Source organism: Dasypus novemcinctus, chromosome 10 (assembly GCF_030445035.2).
Source record: "Dasypus novemcinctus isolate mDasNov1 chromosome 10, mDasNov1.1.hap2, whole genome shotgun sequence".
NCBI lineage: Eukaryota > Metazoa > Chordata > Mammalia > Cingulata > Dasypodidae > Dasypus > Dasypus novemcinctus.
In genome coordinates, this window is record NC_080682.1 from 82,237,219 (window position 1) to 82,259,075 (window position 21,857).

The 21,857-nt window shown below is 35.0% G+C and overlaps 1 protein-coding gene across 4 annotated transcripts in view; it reads right to left on the reverse strand.

The window, feature by feature from the left end:
- The window catches only part of USP47 (ubiquitin specific peptidase 47), a 145,963-nt gene that overhangs the window by 47,053 nt on the left and 77,053 nt on the right, over window positions 1-21,857 (reverse strand). For all 4 annotated transcript variants that reach the window (XM_058305727.2, XM_071218213.1, XM_058305726.2 and 1 more), the window contains 3 exons: window positions 21,558-21,703; window positions 20,974-21,053; window positions 18,835-18,984 (listed from right to left, as the gene is read on the reverse strand). In XM_058305727.2, the coding sequence (XP_058161710.1) occupies window positions 18,835-18,984; window positions 20,974-21,053; window positions 21,558-21,703 (376 nt within the window). The remainder of the gene's footprint in view (window positions 1-18,834; window positions 18,985-20,973; window positions 21,054-21,557; window positions 21,704-21,857) is intronic.

Sequence of the window (21,857 nt, forward strand, 5' to 3'; positions counted from 1 at the left end):
TCTAGTAGTTAGTTTTGCATTTACACTACTTTTAGAGTCCTTAATCCCCTCTATTCTTACTTAACTTTTTAGTGTATAGGCTGCCAGTTTTAAATGGTATCCTTTGTCTCCACCTATACTACTGTCAGTGTAGTTTAGTTCTTCATTCTCATCCCCTTTTCCTCCCTATTTTAAAAGTTGTATTCATTGAACATTGTCCATCATATAAACTTTCATACTATTCTTCTACCCATGCCCAACCTTGCTTTTATTTAGTTCTTAATTCTATAATTTGATATATTAAATTTCACAGTCCTTTTGCAGAAGCTTCCCTAGCAATCTATTGGTTGGATGAAGCTCATCCACAAACTCTTCAAGCAAGGCTCATGGGTACAATATTCACTGAATCCTTGATATGGTTCGAAATTGCTTTTTGAAGGAAGCTTGGATGGCTATTGAAGAGAAGCCTGACCTGTACTTTCTTTCCTTGAGTTTCTTAAAAAAGTTACTCTAAGGCTGTATTTCACATGTTGCTCTTCAGAAGTGTGATGCCAGCCCAATCTATCTTTAAAATCTACTAGCTTACTAAAGCATGCCTCAGAATTGATGGCTCCAAGCCAATTCTTTCATATGGCAAGTCCTTCAAACGGTAAATTTAATGTTCCCCTTATTTACAGAAAGTGTTCTTAGACTAATAGTTAACTATCAGTTCTCTAATCCATTGTTCTTTACAGACTGCAGTCATGTTGGCTCTCTCCCAGTCTTCCTTTTCAACCATTTTTCTGAGATCCTTCTTACTTCTATATTTATTTGCATTGAATATCCCTCATTAGATTTTCTTTTTTTTTTTTTTTTAAAGATTTATTTATTGATTTAATTTCCCCCCCTCCCTGGTTGTCTGCTCTTGGTGTCTATTTGCTGTGTCTTGTTTCTTTGTCCGATTCTGCTGTCTCAGCGGTAGGGGAAGTGTGGGCGGCGCCATTCCTGGGCAGGCTGCACTTTCTTTTCACGCTAGGCGGCTTTCCTCACGGGCGCACTCTTTGCGCATGGGGCTCTCCCACGCGGGGGACACCCTTGCGTGGCACGGCACTCCTTGAGGGCATCAGCGCTGCGCATGGCCAGCTCCACATGGGTCAAGGAGGCCCCGGGTTTGAACCGCGGACCTCCCATGTGGTAGACGGACGCCCTAACCACTGGGCCAAAGTCCGTTTCCCTAGATTTTCTTTTGATTCTATTCTCTCTTGAGCATTTTCTCAATTATTCTTCCTTGCTGAGATAGTTTTATCTCTTCTTAAATTTCTTCTCTGAGTTTGATCAAGTCTTATTTCATTTCTTCCTAGTTTTTTTCTTCGTTTATTTTCTTAACACATCTCTCCACAAGTTGCTGGATTAGCAAAACCAAGTTTTGTTCGTTTTTTGGCTTTTTAACTTTATGTTGTTTTTTTTCCTCCGTTAAGGAATATAATTCAGTCTAAAGTAGTTTGCTGCGGTATCCTTGTACTTTGTAGCTATTTTCCTATAGCTGTTTTTTTTGAGGGGGGGGGATGCCAGGGGGCCTCATCAGCTGAAATATGCTTTATTTTTTTGTTTTTGTTTAATAGCAGTGCTATGTAAACTGGATTTTCACATTGGTCTCAGTTTGTGCAGAGCATTCGTAGTTTGAGAGCACCTTCTGACAATTTAGTGAAGTGCTCTTTCTAGAGTGGGTAAGGGGAGGGGTGTCTTATTTATTTCATTTTTGCAGGACCCTTAACTATCCTTTTCTACTTCTTGGTTTCCCTTCGCTGATAAGACTCTGAGGGACATCACTCCTTCACTATCTCCTTCATCCCCAGAAGCAAAATTTCTCTACTAATTCTGACGCTACTAATTCTGCTCACTCTAAAGCCTGTTCCCTGTAGGTGGTACTATAAACTACCAAGTCCCAGAATGTGCACATTATTTCTCACTTATTGTTGTACTTTCCCTTTTTGAGGGTGAGTTCTTTGTTTCATTTAAGGCCTTTAATAGCTTCTTCTCTTTTTCATAGAATTTCTTAAGCTCCCCACGCCATCACTCTCCAGATATACAGACTTGCAGTAGAAGCTCTATAATAGGTGATTATTTTGTTACCTACAAGTAATTTGAAGTTCATGGTATTCTATCTCCTAGAAATACAGAAGATATTGGCTAGGTGGGTTTCATTTGCATTCTTTTTTAGACTTATAGTTTTGAAGGGGGATTCAGACAGGCAGTACCATTATGCTCCAGACCCAGAAATCAGTTAAAGCTATCCTAATAGATATTATTGCTTCTTTCTTCTACCTTTTAACAAGTGGTTTACAGGATAATTTTTTAAAGTAGCCAATTATAAAAGTTAGTTTAAATTCATCCATTCAATCAACAAGTTATGTAAATGAGTTAAATCAATTATATACATTTATCTGCACTTAATACAATCTACAAGTAAAAATGACAAGGTATATGTTAGGTATGAAAAATAGGTTGGGAAGCAGATTTGGCTCAACTGATAAAGCATCTGCCTACCATATGGGAAGTCCAGGGTTCAAACCCAGGGCCTCCTGACCCATGCATGTGAGCTGGCCCACGTGCAGTGCTGATGCCATGCTACACAGGGGTGTCCCCTGTGTAGGGGAGTCCACGTGCAAAGAGGGCGCCCCACATGGAGAGCTGCCCTGCACAAAAGAAGCGCAGTCTGACCAGGAGTGGCACTGCACACACAGAGAGCTGACACAGCAAGATGATGCAACAAAAAGAGACACAGATTTTCAGTGCCACTGACAAGAATGCAAGCGGAAACATAGAAGAACACACAGTGAATGGACACAGAAGGCAGACAATGGGGGGTGGGGTGGGGGCAGAAATAAATAATAAAATCTTTAAAAAAAAAGGTTATAAACCATAAAAATGGAACAAAGTATTATAAACTCTGAACTATTATTAAGACAAATAAATGTACTGCGTCCCATGAGTGTCCTTCTAGGGTATGTAAAATTATTCCTGTACCAGGCTTTCAAACTAGCTCTGAGTTGACAATGATAGTTTTGGTCATTCCAAAGTGAGGATAACAGTTTTATTATCTAGAGTTTTGCTCCCCCTCAAAAATTATACAAAATATAATTTTGCACATTTTTTAAACTCTGTAATTTTCAGAATTTAGGACAGAAAATAAATAATTCATATATCATTATTCCTCCAAACAAAAAATACTGATTGGCAGCTCCTCCAAAAGGTAAACATACAATTAATGTATGATCCAGCAATTCTACTCTTAGGTATACACCCAAAAGAACTGAAAACAGGGGCAAAATAAAAAAAATACGTACATACATATGCATGTTCATAATAGCACTATTCAATAGCCAAAAGGAGGACAGCCCACATATCCCGCCAGTAATGAATGGATAAACAGATGGTGGCGTGTATACACACACATACACACACTGGAATATTTTTTAGTCATAAAAAGAAATAAATTCCTGGATCTTGAAAATATTATGCTAAGTGAAAGAAGTCATACACAAAAGATCACATATTGTATTCTTCCATTTATGTGAAATATTCGGAAATGATAAATCCACAGAATGCCCCTGACAGTTGCCAGAGACTGGGATGAGGAGAGAGGAAAGATGATACCTGTTTAATGATTATGGGATTTACTTTTACACGAAGAAAATGTTTTGAAACTAGATAGAGGTGGTGGGTGAACAACACCGTGAATTTACTAAATGCTACAAAACTGTTCACCTTAAAATGATATATTTTATATTATGTGAATTTCAACTCAATTAAAAAAATATTAATAGTTTAATACAACTTTATAGGTAATGCAGATTATCCAGGAAAAGCACAATAAAAAGAAACAGCCAAGGTTTCCAGAAAGATGGCGGATTAGGGAGTTGCAGGGTTCATGCCTCACCCCCCAAAAACAGCCAGTGGACAGACAGAAACTGTACAGAAGAACAACTGTTCTGGAGTTCCAAAGACCAAGGAAGTACTGTGCAGCATCCAGAAAAGAGCAGCAAAAAGAGATGGAAAAAGTGCTGTGCAGACTAAATGGATCCAGCTCTTGGCACCAATTCCCTACTCTCAGGGCAAGTAGCTTCACATCAGGCTGGTCCATGCCCAATGGGTGGTTATGGGCTGCGAGGGTCATGAAAGTCCAGTTCCCTCAAAGCAGGGAGGTACACAGCCCAGTACAACCCAGCTTTTGGCCAGGGGACTTAGACTGCTGGGTCCAATGGTTTCAGCCTGACCAGGTCAGGTGCTGCCATGCCATGATTCCACCTGTGTGAGGAAAGGTAGCAGGCAGAGAACTAAAAATACCCTTTCTGAGGGCTGCTGAGAATTGGACAGGCCAGGAAAGAACAGCCTTGGGGAGCTGAAGTAAACATTTTTTGGTCTTTCCTGACCTTTCCCCCAGGGCCCTCTGGAACTGGTCTGCATCCCCTTCATGGGTCCCTGGCCCTGTTTTGGGTGGGAAATAACAGTGAACCAAATGTCAGAGAAGAGCCTTAACACAAAACTGATCGATAAAAAACATCTTAGACAATAGAGAGAAACCAACCTTCAGAGTAAACTCAACAAGATAATCAGATGCCAAGGCCTCAGCAAAAAATTACAAGTCATACTAAGAAAGAGGAAGATATGGTCCAGTCAAAGCAGCAAATTAAATAGTTAGAGAAGATACAGAACTTGAAACAATTAATCAAAGGTGAAATTCAAAAAAATCTCCTAAATTAATGCAAGGAGATATAGGAAAATATGGCTAAAGAGATAAATGCTACTAAGACACTGGGGAAGCAGATATGGCTCAAGCAACTGGGCTCCTGTCTACCATGAGAGGTTCAGAGTTAATTCCCAGGTCCTCCTGGTGAAGACAAGTTGGCCCATGTAGCAGGCTGGCCTGAGCAGAGAGCTGGCCCAGCCAGATGAGGCAACAAAAAGCGACAGAGAGGAGAGACAGTAAGAGACGCAGCAGACCAGGGAGATGAGGAGGCTCAAGAGAGTGAGCACCTCTCTCACACTGGAAGGTCCCAGGATCAGTTCCTGGTGCCACCCAAAGAGAGGACAAGCAGACACAGAAGAACGCACAGTGAATGGACACAGAGAGCAGACAACCGGGGGGGGGGGTAGATAAATAATAAATATTTATTTTAAAAAGACGATGATGACACTAGGTGACAAAAAAGAAGAATTTGAGAGCATGGAAAAAACAGAACTTATGGGAATGAAAAGTACAATAGTTGAAATTAAAAATACACTAGAGGCATACAACAAATTTGAAGAGGCAGATAGAAAGGATAGGCAACTTGCAATTCAGGACATCCAAAACCTAAATGGCAGAAAAACAGATAGAGAAAAGAATGGAAAAAATTAAGAAGGGTCTAATGGAGCCGAATGACAGCATGGAGCATACAAACATTTGTATCATGGATGTCCCAGAAGGAGAAGAAAAGGGAAGAGGGGCAGAAAAAACATTTGATTAAATAATGGCTGAAAATTCCCAATTCTTATGAAAGACATTAAATACAAGCCCAAGAACTACAATGTACACCAACTCCAAGACACATACTAATCAGAATGTCAAATGCCAAAGATAAAGAGAAAATTATGAAAGCAACAAGAGAAAAGTGTTTCATCACATACAAGAGATACCCAATGAAAATAAGTCCTGATTTCTGATCAGAAACCATGGAGGTGAAAAGGCAGTGATATATATTTAAGAAACTGAAAGGCAAACACTGACAGCCCAAAATTCTTTATTTGGCAAAACTGTCCTTCAAAATGAGGGAAAACTTAAGATATTCATAGATAAACAGAAACTGAGGGAGTCATTAACAAGAGACCTGCCCCTTCAAGAAATATTAAAGTCAACCACCACACCAGGTAGCCAAGAGTGCCTACAACTGAAAGAAGAATAATTCCATCTATCACCCACGTGGAATCTAAGCCCCCTCTCGATATAGATGTAGAGTGGAAATAACCATTCCAGGGTCCACAGGATGGAGGAACAGAGTATGGATTAGAGTGGACTTACTGATATTCTATTCATGAACTATTTTGATTAGTAATCAAAGAAAGTGTGGCATTGATGTGGAGAGAGTGGCCATGGTCGCTTCTGGGGTTAGGGAGTGGGAGATGTGATGTGGGGGCATTTTTAGGACTTGGAGTTGTTCTGGGTGGTACTGCAGGGGCAGTTGCTGGACATTTTGTGTCCTCCCATGGCCCACTGGGTGGACTGGGGGAGAGTGTGGACTATAGTGTGGACCACTGACCATGTGGTGCAGCAGTGCTCAGAGATGTATTCACCGACTGCAATGAATGTCCTATGATGATGTGGGAGGTGGTTGTTGTGGAAGGAGTGAGGTGAGGGGGGTGGGGAGTGTATGGGGACCTCAAATTTTTAAAATTTAACATTAAAAAAAAAGACAAAAAAATATTAAAGGATTTCAACAGGCTAAAAGGAAAAGACAGGACAGAAGGGCTTGAAGGAGATAATAGAAATGAGGACTATCTGTCCTAAAAAGGTAAAAAGAGAGACAAAAATAAGACATGACATATAAAAGCCAAAGGATAAAATGGTTGAAGTAAGTAATGTCTTTATAGCAATAACTCTGAATGTTAACAGATTAAACTCCCCAGTCAAAAGACAGAGATTGGCAGAATGGATTAAAAAAATATATGACCCATCTATATGCTATCTACAAGAGACTCACTTAGACTCAGACACAAACAGGTTAAAAGTAGAAGGCTGGAAAAAGATATACCACATAAATGATAACCAAAAGAAAGCTAGGGAAGCTATACTTGTATCAGACAAAGCAGAATGTAAGTGCAAAGCTGTTATAAGAGACAAAGGAAATTACATATTAATAAAAGGGGCAATCCACCAAGAAGAAACAACAATATTTATGCACCTAACCACAGTACCTCAAAACGCACAAGGCAAACAGTAGCAAAAACAAAACAAAACAAAAAAAAAAACTGAAGGGAGTAATAGAGACCTCTACAATTATAGGTGGAGACTCAATATACTTCTCACATGGATAGGGAGCATATCTAGACAGATGATGAATAAGGAAACAGAGAAATGAATAATTTGATAAATGAACTAGGATGGAACACATATATGGAAGTTAAATTACCTCTATTCAGAGATGACATGATGTTATATCTAGAAAACCCTAAAGTATTCACCAAAAAACTCAGAGGTAAAAGATGAACATGCAAAAACCAGTTGTTTCTACACACTAACAATGAAAAATCAAAAATGAAATTAAGAAAACAATCTCATTTATGACAGCATTAAAAACTGTTATGGATACATTTTAACAAAGGAGGAATAAGACAATGAAAACTACAAAACGCTGTTGTGGAAAACAGTTCAGGATTCCTCAAAAGGTTAAATGCAAAATACCAAATGATCAGGAAGCGGACTTGGTCCAATGGATAGAGCATCCGCCTACCACATGGGAGGTCCGCAGTTCAAACTCCGGGCCTCCTTGACCCGTGTGGAGCTGGCCCATGCACAGTGCTGATGTACACAAGGAGTGCCCTGCCACACAGGGGTGTCCCCCGCATAGGGGAGGCCCCATGCGCAAGGAGTGCGCCCCATAAGGAGAGCTGCCCAGTGCGAAAGAAAAGTGCAGCCTGCCCAAGAATGGCACCACACATACGGAGAGCTGACACAACAAGATAACGCAACAAAAAGAAACACAGATTCCCGGGGCTGCTGGTAAGGATAGAAGCAGTCACAGAAGAACACACAGCGAATGGACACACACAGCAGACAACGGGGGGGGGGGGGGGGGGGGGCGGGGAAGGGGACAGAAATAAAAAAATAAATCTTAAAAAAAAACAAAACACCAAATAACCCAGCAATCCCAATACTAGGTACATGCAAAAAATAATTGAAAACAGGGACTCAAACAGAAACATGTGCACCAATGTTTATCGCAACCTTATTCACAAAGACAGAAGATGGAAAAAACCCAAGTGTCCATTAACAGATGAATGGATAAGCAAAAGGTAGTATACAAACAATGGAATTTTATTCATTTACAAAAAGGGATGAAGTTGATACATTCTATAACATGGATGAACACTGGAAACATTATGCTGAGTGAAAATAGACAGAAAAGGATAAATATAATATCATTCCACTTATGTAAAATATCTAGATTAGTCAAATTCACAGAGACAGAAAGAATAGAGGTTACTAGAAGCTGGAGTCAGAGGGGATTGGGGAGTTACTGCCTAATGGATACAGAATTCCTATTTAGTGTGATGAAAATATTTTAGAAATATATGGTGTGATAGTTACACAACACTGTGAATGCAATTAATTCCACTGAATCATATACATAAAAATGGTAAAAAAATTAGTAACTTTTATGTTATGTGTGTGTGTATATAATAGCACAATGAAATTAGAAATTAGAGATTTTTAATACACTTTATGTTTCTGCCAATGGTAACATTTTGGAAAACTATTGTATAATATCACATTCAGGTGTTAACAATGATACAACCACTGATATCATTCATCACTTAGTGTATTCATTTGTGTATGTATTAAATTCTATACAATTTTATCACGTGTATTGGTTCATGTATCAAGGATGCTCATGTTATCCCTTTATTACCACAACAAACACTTCCCCAGCTCCCTTATCCCACAAATTTATAAGCTCTGACAATGACTAGTCTCTTTCCCATTTCTAAAAGTCTGACATTCCAAAAGTGGAATCAAATAGTAACCTTCTAGGATTGGCTTTCTTCACTCAGCATAATCTCCTGGAGAGTCATCTAAATGGACAGATTCATTTCATTTTATTGCTAAGTAGTATTTCATGGTATGTATATACCAGTTTCTCAAACCATTTGCTTTTTGAAGGGCATGTGGGCTAATTTCAGGTTTTGGATATTACAAATAAAGTTAATTGATAACATTCATGTATAGGCATTTGTGTGAGCATAAGTTTTTACTTTTCTGGGATAAATGACAGAGTGCCACTGACGGGTTACATGTTAATTGCATTTTTAGTTTTATAAGAAACTGCCTGTACCATTTTACAATCCCACCAGCAATGTGCGATATAAGTTTTTCCACATTATCACCAACATTTATTGCAGCCACTATTTATTATTTTAGCCATTCTACTAAATAGAAAACTTCATTGTGGTTTGAATTTGCATTTTTCTAACAGCTAATAATGTTGAACATCTTTTCCTATGTTTACATGACATCAGTACATATTCTTTGATGAAATGCTGTTCCTATCTTTTGTCCATTTTCTAACTGGATTGTTTGGGTTTATTTACTGTTTTTTTTTTTTTTTAGAGTTTTTATATATTCTAGATAGTACTAATTTTGTTAGATAGGGGTTTGCAAATATTTTCTCCCAGTGTGTAGATCATCTTTTCATCATCTTCAAATGGGCTTTCAGAGTAAATATTTTTTATTTTGATGAGCTCCAAATGATTAATTTTCCCTTTTATGGACTGTGCTTTTCATGTTACATCTCAGAACTTTAGTTTTTCATTTTACACTTTGATTCATTTTGAGTTCATTTTTGTATAAGGTTTAAGGTATAAGTTGATGCTCATTTTTGTGCATATCAATGACTAATTGCTCCAGCATCATCTGCTTACTCCACTGAGTTACTTCTGTGTCCCTCAGAAATCAGTTGGGCATATTGTATGAGTCTATTTCTGTGTTCTCTATTTTGTTTCACTGATCTTTGTGTCTAACCATCCACCAACATGACACTGCAAGTATTATGTAGCTATATAATACCTTGAAATCAGGTAGACTGATTCCTCTCATTTTATTCTTCTATTTCAAAATAGCTTTGGCTAATCTAGTACCTTTGTCTCCCTACATAAATTTTAGAATGAGGAATGAGTTTTTGAGTATATCCTCAAAATTGTTGCTGGATCTTGATAGAAATTATGCTAAACCTATGCATAATTTTGGGAAGAAATGGTAACTGTACTATGTTAAATCATATAATCAGTGTGCACAGAATGTCTCTCCATTTATTCCATTTATTTAAATCTTTGTTTCCAGTTATATATGTTTTAGCACATAGATCCAGTACTCTTTTAATTGGATTTACAATGAAGTATTTTTTTTTTGTACAATTGTAAATGGTATTATACTTTTAGCGTCAATTTCTACATGTCCATTAGTAGTAGTATTTAGAAATGCAATTGATTTTAATTAATGTTTTCCTTGGATCCTGCTGCTACTTTGTTGAATTAACTTCTTAGTTTTAGGAGTTTTTTTGCAGATGCCTTGGGATTTTTTACATAGACAATCATGTCATCTAAAATTAGGGACAATTTTATTTTTTCCTCTCCAATTGGTATGCTTTTTACTTCCATTCTTGTCTTACTGTTCTGGCTAGGACTTACAGTACTATGTACGTGGTGAGAGTAGAAATCCTTGTCTTGACAGTCTCGACATCCTCAGTGAAATCAGCCTTGAACCCCTGGAAGCACCCCAGTTGATCATGGTGCATAATCATATTCGGATGTTGTTTAATTTTATCTGTATGTATTTTTTTAAGGATTTTCCCCTCTAGGTCCATATGGGATATTGGTCATAGTGTTCTCTTTTATTCTACTGTCTTTGATTTAGTACCAAGATATAAATAGCTTGGGTTCCCTCCTCTGCTAATAATTTTGGAAGAGATTGTTTAAAAATTGGTGTTAATTCTTTTTATTTTTTAACTTATTTTTAAAGAAGCTTTAGATTACACAAATGTTATATAAAAAATATAGGGGATTCCCATACGCCACCCCCCCCATTCCCTCCCCTCCCACACTTTTCCACATTAACAACAATCTTTCATTAGTGTGGGACATTTGTTACAATTGATGAACACATATTGAATGAAGCATTGCTATTATCCATGGGCTATAGTTTATGGTTTACACTTTGCCCCACACAATTTTATAAGTTATGACAAAATGTTAATGGCCTGTATTTGTTATAGGGGTATTCAAATTATCTAATTCATATTGGGTGAGTTGTAGTAGACTGTGCTTTTCAAGGATTGGTCAATTTCATCTAAGTTGTCAAATTGATGCTTACAGAATCCTTCATTGTATTCTTATTATCCTTTTGATATGTGGAGGTCTGTAATGTGATCCCTTATTTCATTCCTGATATTAGAAATTTGTGTCTTCTTATCTTTGTCAGTATTGCTAAGGTTTTTCAATTTTATTGATCTTTTAAAAGTATCAGCTCTTTCTTTTATTTGATTCTCTCTATTGTACTTGTTTTCAATTTTACTGATTTCTGCTCTTGACTACCTCCTGCTTGCTTTGCATTTATTTTGCTCTTCTTTTTCTAGGTTAGGTGGTAGCTTAGTTTATCAATTTTTAACCTTTCCTTTTCAAAAATATAACCATTCAGTGCTATAAGTTTCCCTCTCAGCACTGCTATCGCTGTATTTCATTAATTTTTATTTTATATTCTCATTTTCAAAGCTTTTTAAAAAATTTTTCTCTTCAGACTTGCTCTTTGACCCATTGATTATTAAGAGGTATATTGTTTAGTTTCCAAGTATTTGGAGATTTTCCTGTAATCTTTCTGTTACTGATTTCTTAACTGTTTCCACTGTGATTAGAGAACATACTCTCTTGTGATTTTAAGTCTTTATATTTGTTGAAGCTTATTTTATAGCCATGATATGGCTGTTTTTGGTATCCATGTGAACCTAAGAAGACCATCTATTCTGTTGTTGTTGGGTAGAGTGCTTTGTAAATGTTGATTAGATCCTGTTGGTTGATGGTGGTGTGTTCTACATCTTGCTGATATTTCTTATACTTGTTCTATCATTTGTTGAGAGAGGCATATTTAAATTTCCAACTATAATTGTGGATATGTCTATTTCTCCTTTCATTTTTATCAGTTTTTGCTTCATATATTTTACACCTGTTATTTGGTGCACACATGTTTAGGACTGCTATGTCTTCTTAGTAGATTGACCCTTTATCATTATATAATGTTCCTCCCTGTGTCTAGTAATACCATTTGTTCTAAAACATACTTGATATTAATATAGCCACTGCTCCTGATTTATTGTGATTCATGTTTGCATGATAAGTTGTCTTGTATCTTTTTACTTTCATCCTACCTATATCAATATACTTGAAGTGAGTTTTTTTGTAGAACAGCATAAAGTTGGGTCGTTTATTTTGTTTCCACTCTACAATACCTGCCATTTTATTTCTGTTTGTTCTCTTGATTTTTTATTTGTTCTCTTTTTCTTGCCTTCCTGTGGTTATTTGAATTCTTTTTAAACATTTATATATAGTGTTTTGCATATACTTCTTTTGTAGTGGTTGGTCCAGGTATTACACAGGTATATACATGTAACATCAGTCTACTGGTATCATCATTTTACCATTTTGAATGAAACGCAGAAATCTTAACCGCTCCCCCATTTACATCATTTTATCCTCCCATTTATAACTGTCTAAAATATTTCCTCTACATATATTTAGAACCACAGACACTGTTATAATTTTGGTTCAAAAATCAATTATTTAGAAACCAGGGAAGAAAATTCTAGGGTAGCCATATTTTTGCTTGCCCAGTGTTCTTCCTTCTTGCTGAACAGAAGCTTGATGCATTTTTAAAATCATTTCCTTTCTGTTTAGAGAATTTCTTTACACCATTTTTTTTGGGGGCTAGGTTTGCTGGTGAAATATTTTCTAAGCATTCCTTCATCTGAGAATGTCTTGATTTTTCCTTCATTCCTGAAGGACATTTTCATTGGATACAGAACTCTGGGTTGACAGTTATTTTTTTCAGCACTTGGAAAAATGTGTCCCAACTCCTCCGGCCTTCATAATTTCTGTTGAGAATTCCATTAATAGTAAATAAAAAGTTTTTCTCCTATATATAAGGTTTTTTTTACTCTTGTTTTCAAGATACTTTCTGTCTTGAGTTTTCAGAAATTTGATTATAATTGGACTTGTAGAATTCTTTGGGCTTTTCCTATCTGGGGTTCACTTTCAGATTTATGAGTTCATGCTTTTTACAAAATTTAGGAAGTTTTCAGCAATTGTTTCTTTGAGTACTTTTTCAGCCCAGCTTCTTTCTCTTCTCCTTTCAGGACTCTGACGACACAACTATTAGATCTTTTATTATATTCCTATAGGTCTCTGACGACCTTTTTTAAAAAAACTATTTTTTTCTCCTGTTTAGATTAATCTATCTATAGAAGATAGAATATTCTATCTTCAAGATCACTGATTCTTTTTGATGTTGCCTTCATTCTGCTACTGAGCATAACCACGGATTTTTTTTTTTTAATTTCAGTTATTATGTTTTTTAGTTCTAATATTTCCATTTGGTTCTTCTTTTTATCTGCTATTTCTTTGCTGAGATTATCGTTTCATTTTTGTAAAATGGTTTTGGATTTACTAAATAAAGTATTTTTATGATTGTTGGTTTAAAATATTTAGCAAATTTTAACATCTGTCATTTTGGTGTTTGTGTCTAATATTTGTCTTTTTTCATTCATATCAGATTTTCCTGGTTCTTAGTATAATAAGTGACTTTTTATTGAAATCTAAACCTTTTGGGTATTATGAGACTCTGGATCCTATGTGTATCTTCTGTTTTAGATGACTTCCTTTGTTACTCCTCAAGCTGGGGAAGGGACTGCTGCTTTGTTACAATCAGGTGGGGATAGAAATCCAGGTTTCTCAACTGACATCTGTTGACATCTGATTGGGGGAAGGCCTCCTGATTTCTGCTGGTTTAGGGTAGGAATTCCAGCCCTTGAATGGGTCTCTGCTGATCCCACCTGGCTGTCAGGAGCAGGAGTGCCTCGTTTCTGCTCCCTTCATGACCTCTACTGATACCAAGAGGGGAGGAGACTCATCATTGCCAGGAAGTGGTTAAAGTCCTCAGTCTCTACTATGCCTTCTTTGACATAACCCCGATGAGAAGGGAAAGAGGCTTCTTGGTTGGAGCATAAGGTCAGGATTTCCATGTGATCTCTACTGACAAAGACCCAGGGGGATAGAAAGATTCATTAGAGCCAATCCTGGATTAAAATCCTGGTTCCTTTCTCAGCTTTCTCTGAAACCACCCCAGTGGAGGGGTTGGAATGCCTTGTTACAACTTCATGAAGGTAGACACCTAAGCTCCCCATTTAGCATTTGCTGGCATGGTTTGGAGTGGGATCACGGTTTTTTCTGTGGTGTTTGGCTGGAGCACAGTGGTTATTGTCTAAAACTTTTGTGACTTGCTAGGCTGCCCCTTTGCTTGGTCTTTGGCAGAGAGTACAGGCTTTTTAAAAAGCGTTTTAGTCTGTGCTTGTTGCTGGTTCCAGACTGCCAGCTTCTTCAGCTCCAGCTTTGGAGTATAATATTCAAAAAGCAAATCCAAGGCACTCATTACCATGCCATCCCTTGGGTCCCAAAGTTCCTAATCTGTACGCCTCCTTCTCTCCACCCTTCAGAATTTTATATTTATTTTATAAAAAATGTTCAGGATTTTCAGTTGTTCTAGTGGAAGGAATAAAGCAATGTACATCTATCCCACCTTCCTGGAATCAGAAATCCCTACTTTTAAACTGATTCCCAATAAGTCCAAACAAAAATTCCTAAAAAATGAGGGTAGAGTCCCTGGAACAGATTTTTCTTAATGTGATGCTTATATATTTGGACAAATCTAGGCCACTCCTCCAATCAAATGAGCTAGATGGCTAAGCCAGTCTAAGCCAGTCATATAAGAATATCCAAATCACCTGTTAAATCAAGGTAAGACTTATATATTAAATTGAGTATATTAAACTCTTTTGATTTCATAAACTCACTAACTTAAGAATTTTCCATTCAAAATGTTAAAATACTCAAACTATGTTTACTTCAGGGAAGTAAGGGCTTGCTATTACATAATCTTCTCTTTCCAAAGGCATTATATGGAAGTATGCAACCAAACCCAATTTCAAACTTTTGAGCAACGCATTTTGTCATAATAAACAGTTTTTAAATGTACTTATCCAGTAAAAGAATTAAAATATCCTGTTAAATAATGACAATAATGGATGGTGGTGATGGTTGTATAACATTGTGAATGTAATAAATGCCACTGAACTGTGCACACAAAATGGTTAAAAGAGCAATTATAAGTTATATATAAGTTATATATATATAACACACATATATATGTATATATGTGTGTTATCACAATAATATCAGAGGGAAAAAAGCCTAGCAGTGTGTGCAACAGAGCAGGCACTTAATAAATATGCTGTGTGACCAAAGATAACCATAAAAATAGTTAACTAAAATTTTACTCAAATAGAAAAGAACTTTAATTTTCCTAGATAATTAAACCTAAGAGACTGTTATTTTTCTTTAATTTATGAAACACTGGCTACATAACCAACATAAAATTTAATTTCCAATTTCTATGTATCACTTGAATGTATTTAGGACTATTCCCTTATACTAGCACATTCTCAAATTTTTTGGCAATAAACAGATTCAAGGTTACTTTAATTCTGACATTCAGAGATAATGGTTTTATATTGATAGGTCTAATCAAGGAATACAGAAAATTATAATTACCTAATAAATCATTAAGAATAAAAATGTTTTAAAGGACTAATACAAGTAATTCTTCTTCAGCTGATATTAATTTTTACCTACAAAATAGGTAAAACAAGAGGAAGTTATAACATGTATTTTAGTATTCTCACTCCCCATCAGTATCCCAAGGACATAACTATTACCTTATCAGAGCAAGATGTTCCCTACATCTCTTTCATCTAATGCAGAGGTTCCCAAAATGTATTTCTCAGATTCCTAGTGTCCCTTGAGATATTAACAGATATTTCATAGAGAAAGACAATTCTAGGTTAAATAGTGTAAAACAGATTTCTCTACAGGAATCATTAGGGCATTTAAAATAAAATATTTACTATGAACTTCCTGAAGAGGATTACAGTTACAGAATTTTCCATATGTATTTAATAAAAGAAGCATCCTCTAGAACATCTATTAAATCTTTTGGGAAACTAGTGTTCAAGAAAACTTAATCTGAGAGACAGAGAATGGCAGAAGAGCCCTTAAATATAGATTCCCTATGTGGCAAGGGAGAATGAAGGCTAGAAACTTGAATAAATATCATACATTAATATCTAAAAACTAATTCAACAAAGATAATATTATGATGAAACCTTTTTTTTTTTTTTAAATTATAGGAGACTCCTGGCACTCATTATAGAAAATAGTTTGCTGTCAATCATGCAGAAATAAGATCCTGAAAATCTTGTTATAGATGTTATAGTGATCAATTAGGTGGGGGATAATTTCATTTATATTTTAATCATAAATATATTACTGTCAAATTGATTTACTTAAGCGTGGAAACAAAACTACAGAACTGGATGAAAAATTTTCAGATGAAGGTTAAAAACAAAACAAAACACACTGATTTTTAACAAAACCTCACACTTAATTGTCTGAAATTAAAACAACAGGTTACTCTTACTGATACATATATCCATAATACTGTGACTCATTGAACAGAACATATAATAAACAGAACATATAACCATCAAAGTTGCATCTGTGTGTTTACGTATTTGTGTTTATGTATGCATATAATCCAGTAAAACAGAAAAACCAGAGTCTACTAATAAAGGTAGGACAATGCACTTAAAGATAGTCTATTTCAAATTAAGACCAATTACATATATATATATGATAAATATATATATTCTGAATGAAATATTTTATAATGCTGCTTTTAACTAGATTTTTACAATCCACATTTATACCAAACTATTTTTAAAACACATTGCATTAACAAAATACACAATGGCAAGCAGTGATATAAGGCTATTGAAGTGCTGTATGATGATTTCTGTGGACCAAGATGTATAAAGTTATAGGTTTCAATTATAAAAATAATGGAAATCACTTACCTCTAACTAAAGTTCTCTAATGGTAGTAAGTATCCTCCTAGAACCACTATCTTGGGTAGTTTTACCTGCTGTAATTTCCCTCAGGAGATCCCAGCAAAGTCTAAGAAGTTTTAGGTTCCCTTTTGCAAGCCCTATTAGCGCATGTGTATTATAAACCTGCTTAAATACTGCTTCATAGTTCTAACTGCCACTTCTCACTGAACCACCACTACCAACACATCTGTGGAAAATGAAGGATACTAACTTTGGAAAATTTCATTTAGAAATATAGCTTTTTGCACTTCTCCAAATCTATCCTCCCTGTCACTCCACTGATGATATGTCCACTATACTCAAGGGAGTGGTGGCAAATCAGCAGATGAATAAACAATGACATTAAGATTTAGGTAAGCAATTTTTTCTGCTCAGTAACAACAGAAATAAAACTAGCTTCCTAAGCATTTAATTAATATGTAAAAAAACTAAATTGAAAGTATATATAAAAAACATCTTTCATAAAAAGTATTGTTTAGTAGACAGAACAATACCTCAAAAAATACTTGGGAACTACCAAAATTTTCCCTAGTATATTTTGCCAAAGAAACGCTATATTTAAAAATTAGTAAGGAAATAAGTCTTTGAAAGACAAATGTTAATAATTTATTCCATGATTTTTTATTTATCATTTCTACCCCACAGAGCAGGAAAAATAAGAAATAAAAAAAAGCAAACAAAAAATTACATTCAAACCAAGGTCAACTTAATATGCCTAGAATGGCAGTTTATAAAAGGTACTATCAAGTATTTAACAAGTTTTTTAAAATATATGCAGAAAGTCCACTGTTTATGAAAAAGGGTGGAGAAAAGGAAGTTTCATCTTTGACTATTTACGGGAGGCCTTTCACTACATGCATGCTTTGAATTCCCACAATCCTATAACTTCTTGCTAAATATTTCTTGATAGTCATAGAAGAACAGGAAAAAAAGCAAATGGAATCAATTGCCCAAGAGGCCAGAAGATTAAACCATACTTTAAGCACCTTTTTTAGAGGATAAAGTATGAAATAGCTTTAAAGACACAGATTTTAGCTAAGAGCCATGATCAGCTCAAAAACAACATAAATAAAACCCAAACAACATGATGAAATTCTACTTCCTTCAGCTGTTTAATTCAGTGCTCTTCTCTTGGCACATAATAGGTTCAAATTAATGTTTCTAAATACTCTAATTTTAAAAATAACCTAATTTTTTCCATGACTCTCCTTCTGTATATGTAAATAGATATATATATGACATATATATATATATAAGCAATAAGAAAATTATCAAAAAGCAATTAAAGGATGGATGATAAGAGGAGGAATGAAGAGTTCTTAGATAATCCCCCAATTATATACTTGGTATATGGATAATTAAGCTCATTATATAAAGTTTTGATTCTTCAAATTACCTGTGCTTTTACAATGTATGATTTTTAAATTATATACTTAGAATTGAGACATCACTTTAAAAAATGTGGATTTTATCATAAAAACAAGAGGCTCTTCTTCCAAATATAAAAGTATAGGGAACAAAACAACCCCCCAAAAATAAAAAATACTTTTCAATTTAAAAAAAACTCACACAAAAAAAGCATATATAAAAAATTTTAAATCATCTAATCACCTATCAGAAAGAATAAAATACTGAACCATGAGGCAGTACATTTGTATTCATTTTTCCTCAGACATGCACTATTAGGACTCACTGAGGGGCCAAAAATCTTCTAGATCTTACTAGTTAAAATGCAGGAATGAAACAACCCAAGAAGGCGTATCTAGGATGATACTTACCTTAAAACAGATTATACCACTGTGCTATTATGTATTCTGTGTATGGTTACACAAGCAGTCAGCTGAAAGGTACACACCACACTAGCAAATGCTTGGCTGGACCCATAAGGTCGGATGACCAATGGAATATCAAGATATGTGTCGATTCTCCAGCCCTCATAACCACATTCCAGACATCTCACGTAGTCCTTCAGTTTGCCTTGATATAGTTCATTTATAAGATCAGCCTAAAAATAAGAATATTTATATTTTTAAAGTGTTTGAAAACATAATTCATGTTTTTTTAGAATGAGTTTCAAAAGAATAATAACATTTACTGTTACAGCTTTAGAATGACTTACTATTAGATTTCTCTAAAACTCTACAGAAAAAAAATGGATGGAACTTATTTTTTTTAAATCCATAAAATTAGACTAATACTAATTTTGGAGTCATTGTGCAAAACTTTACTATTTCAATTGTCACATCACTAAAAAACCTAACTATTAAAATAGGTTTTTACGAAGTCACTTACCAATTTATGGCACTATTATCTCTGTATTCTCATCCTAATCCATTACTTTAGGAATGTTGATTATTATACATCTAAGTAAATGACTTTTATAGCTTTACATATGCATATCACTACTCTCACAATTATATATTTATAAAATCATAACCTTTAGCTCAAGGTGCAACTCAGACTTTTAAATTTAAAATAATACACATAAAACCATTTTAAGAAAAATATACTACAATTTTTAAAATGTAAATTCAAAAAATGTTAAAATCCATCTCCCTCAAAATACCCTCATCTGAAAGAATAGATCTCTCACCTAGTCCCCAAATTTAGCCAAATGGGACTCTTCTAGCTCAAAGAAGGCAGATAATTCCCTAAGTAAGGACCCTCCATGTGAATGTCTTGCCTCAAGATTCTTGTACCAAAACTTGGGAACTCAGTAGGAATGCCCCAGGTGATCTTAATGGAAGTGTCGACCCACAGAGAGGGATGTAACAAGGAGGAAGGGTAACTTCAGACCTATGAAGAAGAAACAGCCCCTAATACCATCTATTTAACATTACTAAAATACAGTCCCAAAAGACTATGTAGAGAAACTAAGATCGCTAGATGAACTTAAAACTTTTTTCCAATTATCTCTTAAGAACAAATATAAGGGAAAGTATACCACAATTTACCTCTTTCAACAGTTTATGTCTCTTTTAATGCTAGGACTTATAAGCCTTCAAACTAGGATCCATTTTCTCTGTCTATTCTAACAAAAGTCTTCTTCCATCACCTACCCCAATCATATATGATTATGTCTTCTGTACCTGGGAGGGCATTTCAAAGTGCTTCAAACCAATGTTTTCCAAACATTTTTGATAGCAACCCATTTATATCACAACCCAGTACATATAACTGTAACAAAAGTTTCATAAAATACTACCCTTACTTATGACATGCTCTCTTATACTTTTTAATTCTATTCCATGTTTTTTAAGTGACCCACTAGTAAATGATTTCGTAATGTATCACGATCTGCAGTTTGAAAATCTGTGGTCCAAGCTATCACAATAGTTCCAATCAGAGAGAAGATCCTCCAAGTTACCTTCTATACTCTTCCTCTTTTATTCCTGTGATTCTCTATCCTCTATCACTACACCCAGTATAAACCCTCCCAGTACTGAGCCCCATCCAATTCAGCCTGAATTTCTCATCCCAATGATTTGTCTAACTTTCTATCCAACCCCCAATTTTTCCTCCTTCCATTAGATAAGAATAGGGCTGTATTAATGAGGATTCTAAATGTGAAAAGCATTTCACTAGATCTCCTTGGTCAGAATGAGGAAAATGAGTGAAGAATATATTTTCTAATGTGTTACAGATTATAAGACATAAAATTAACAGTTTCTGAAAATATTGTCCAAGTAACATCAACAAAAACCCCAAATTTGAATTAGAGTTAAAAGATCTGCTAGAGCACATGGCCCAACTTCCTTATTTTAAAGATAAGGAAACTAGGGTCAACAGTGGTTTACTGAGCATCTTTATGACTTGATTAATGACTAAGCAAGAAACTATCTAGTACTTTATTTCACCAATTCAGTACTCTAACCACTGGGCTCCTGCCCAAGCTTTAAAAGATTCCAATGGAACAAAAGTCAGTTTAAGGTAATGAATGACTTATTAAAAAGCACTTACAGCCCTTGCTTCAGCTTTAGAGATAGGGATTTACCTGTTCTGTTTGCTTCCATTTCTGCTCCAAGGCATCAAACATGACTCTGCACAGTTCTTGTACATCATGTTGCTGCCAAGCTATTTTAAGATAAAATTTAATTGAAATTTAATGTAATGAAATATTTGCTGCTTAAAAGTAAAGTGGCAGAAACAAGGAAAATTCTACACAAAATAATGATCCAAGTTAAAAAAATATACAAAATATATATTAGAACTATGAAAAGCTAACCACAAGGAAAAAAATCAAGAGATCTCAGCATTTTACAAATAGCATATGCTTTATGGTACTACCATATTTATTTCTATTATTTTTCACTGCAGAATTAAACAAAGAAAACAAACTTTTAAATATTTAGTTCAACCACATAAAAATACGGTATAGTCAAACATTTTATAAGAAAATTTTAATTGATGAAAAATTTAAAGTAAATTTTTAAAAGATACTTTTAAACACTAGAAAAAAAGCAATAAAAAGGTCTAAGGTAATGATAATGAAACTGGTTAATATATTTTTTGTGTTTGTAAATTATCTCCCAGAATTCCTTCAAACAGCAGAAACATTTATTACAAGAGAATTAGTACCCTCGCTACTATCCCATCCAAAGCTCCTGGTAACATCTGTGGTTTCAATTGCTCTCTTTTTGCTCGTTTGTAATAAAACAAAAAGCCTTTGAAGTTGGTATGGGATACTTGTCACTGGATCTTCTTCAGATTCTTCAAATTCCCACCTATTAAAATGAAGTGTTTGAAAATTATTAATAAAATATTTTTTATTTTTTAAAGCATAGTTAACATCAAAATCATAATAATGTAAGGTCTAATTCTGGTAGCTATAGAGTTTGAATATGAATTGAAACTATTAGTAATTAATTAAAACAGTCT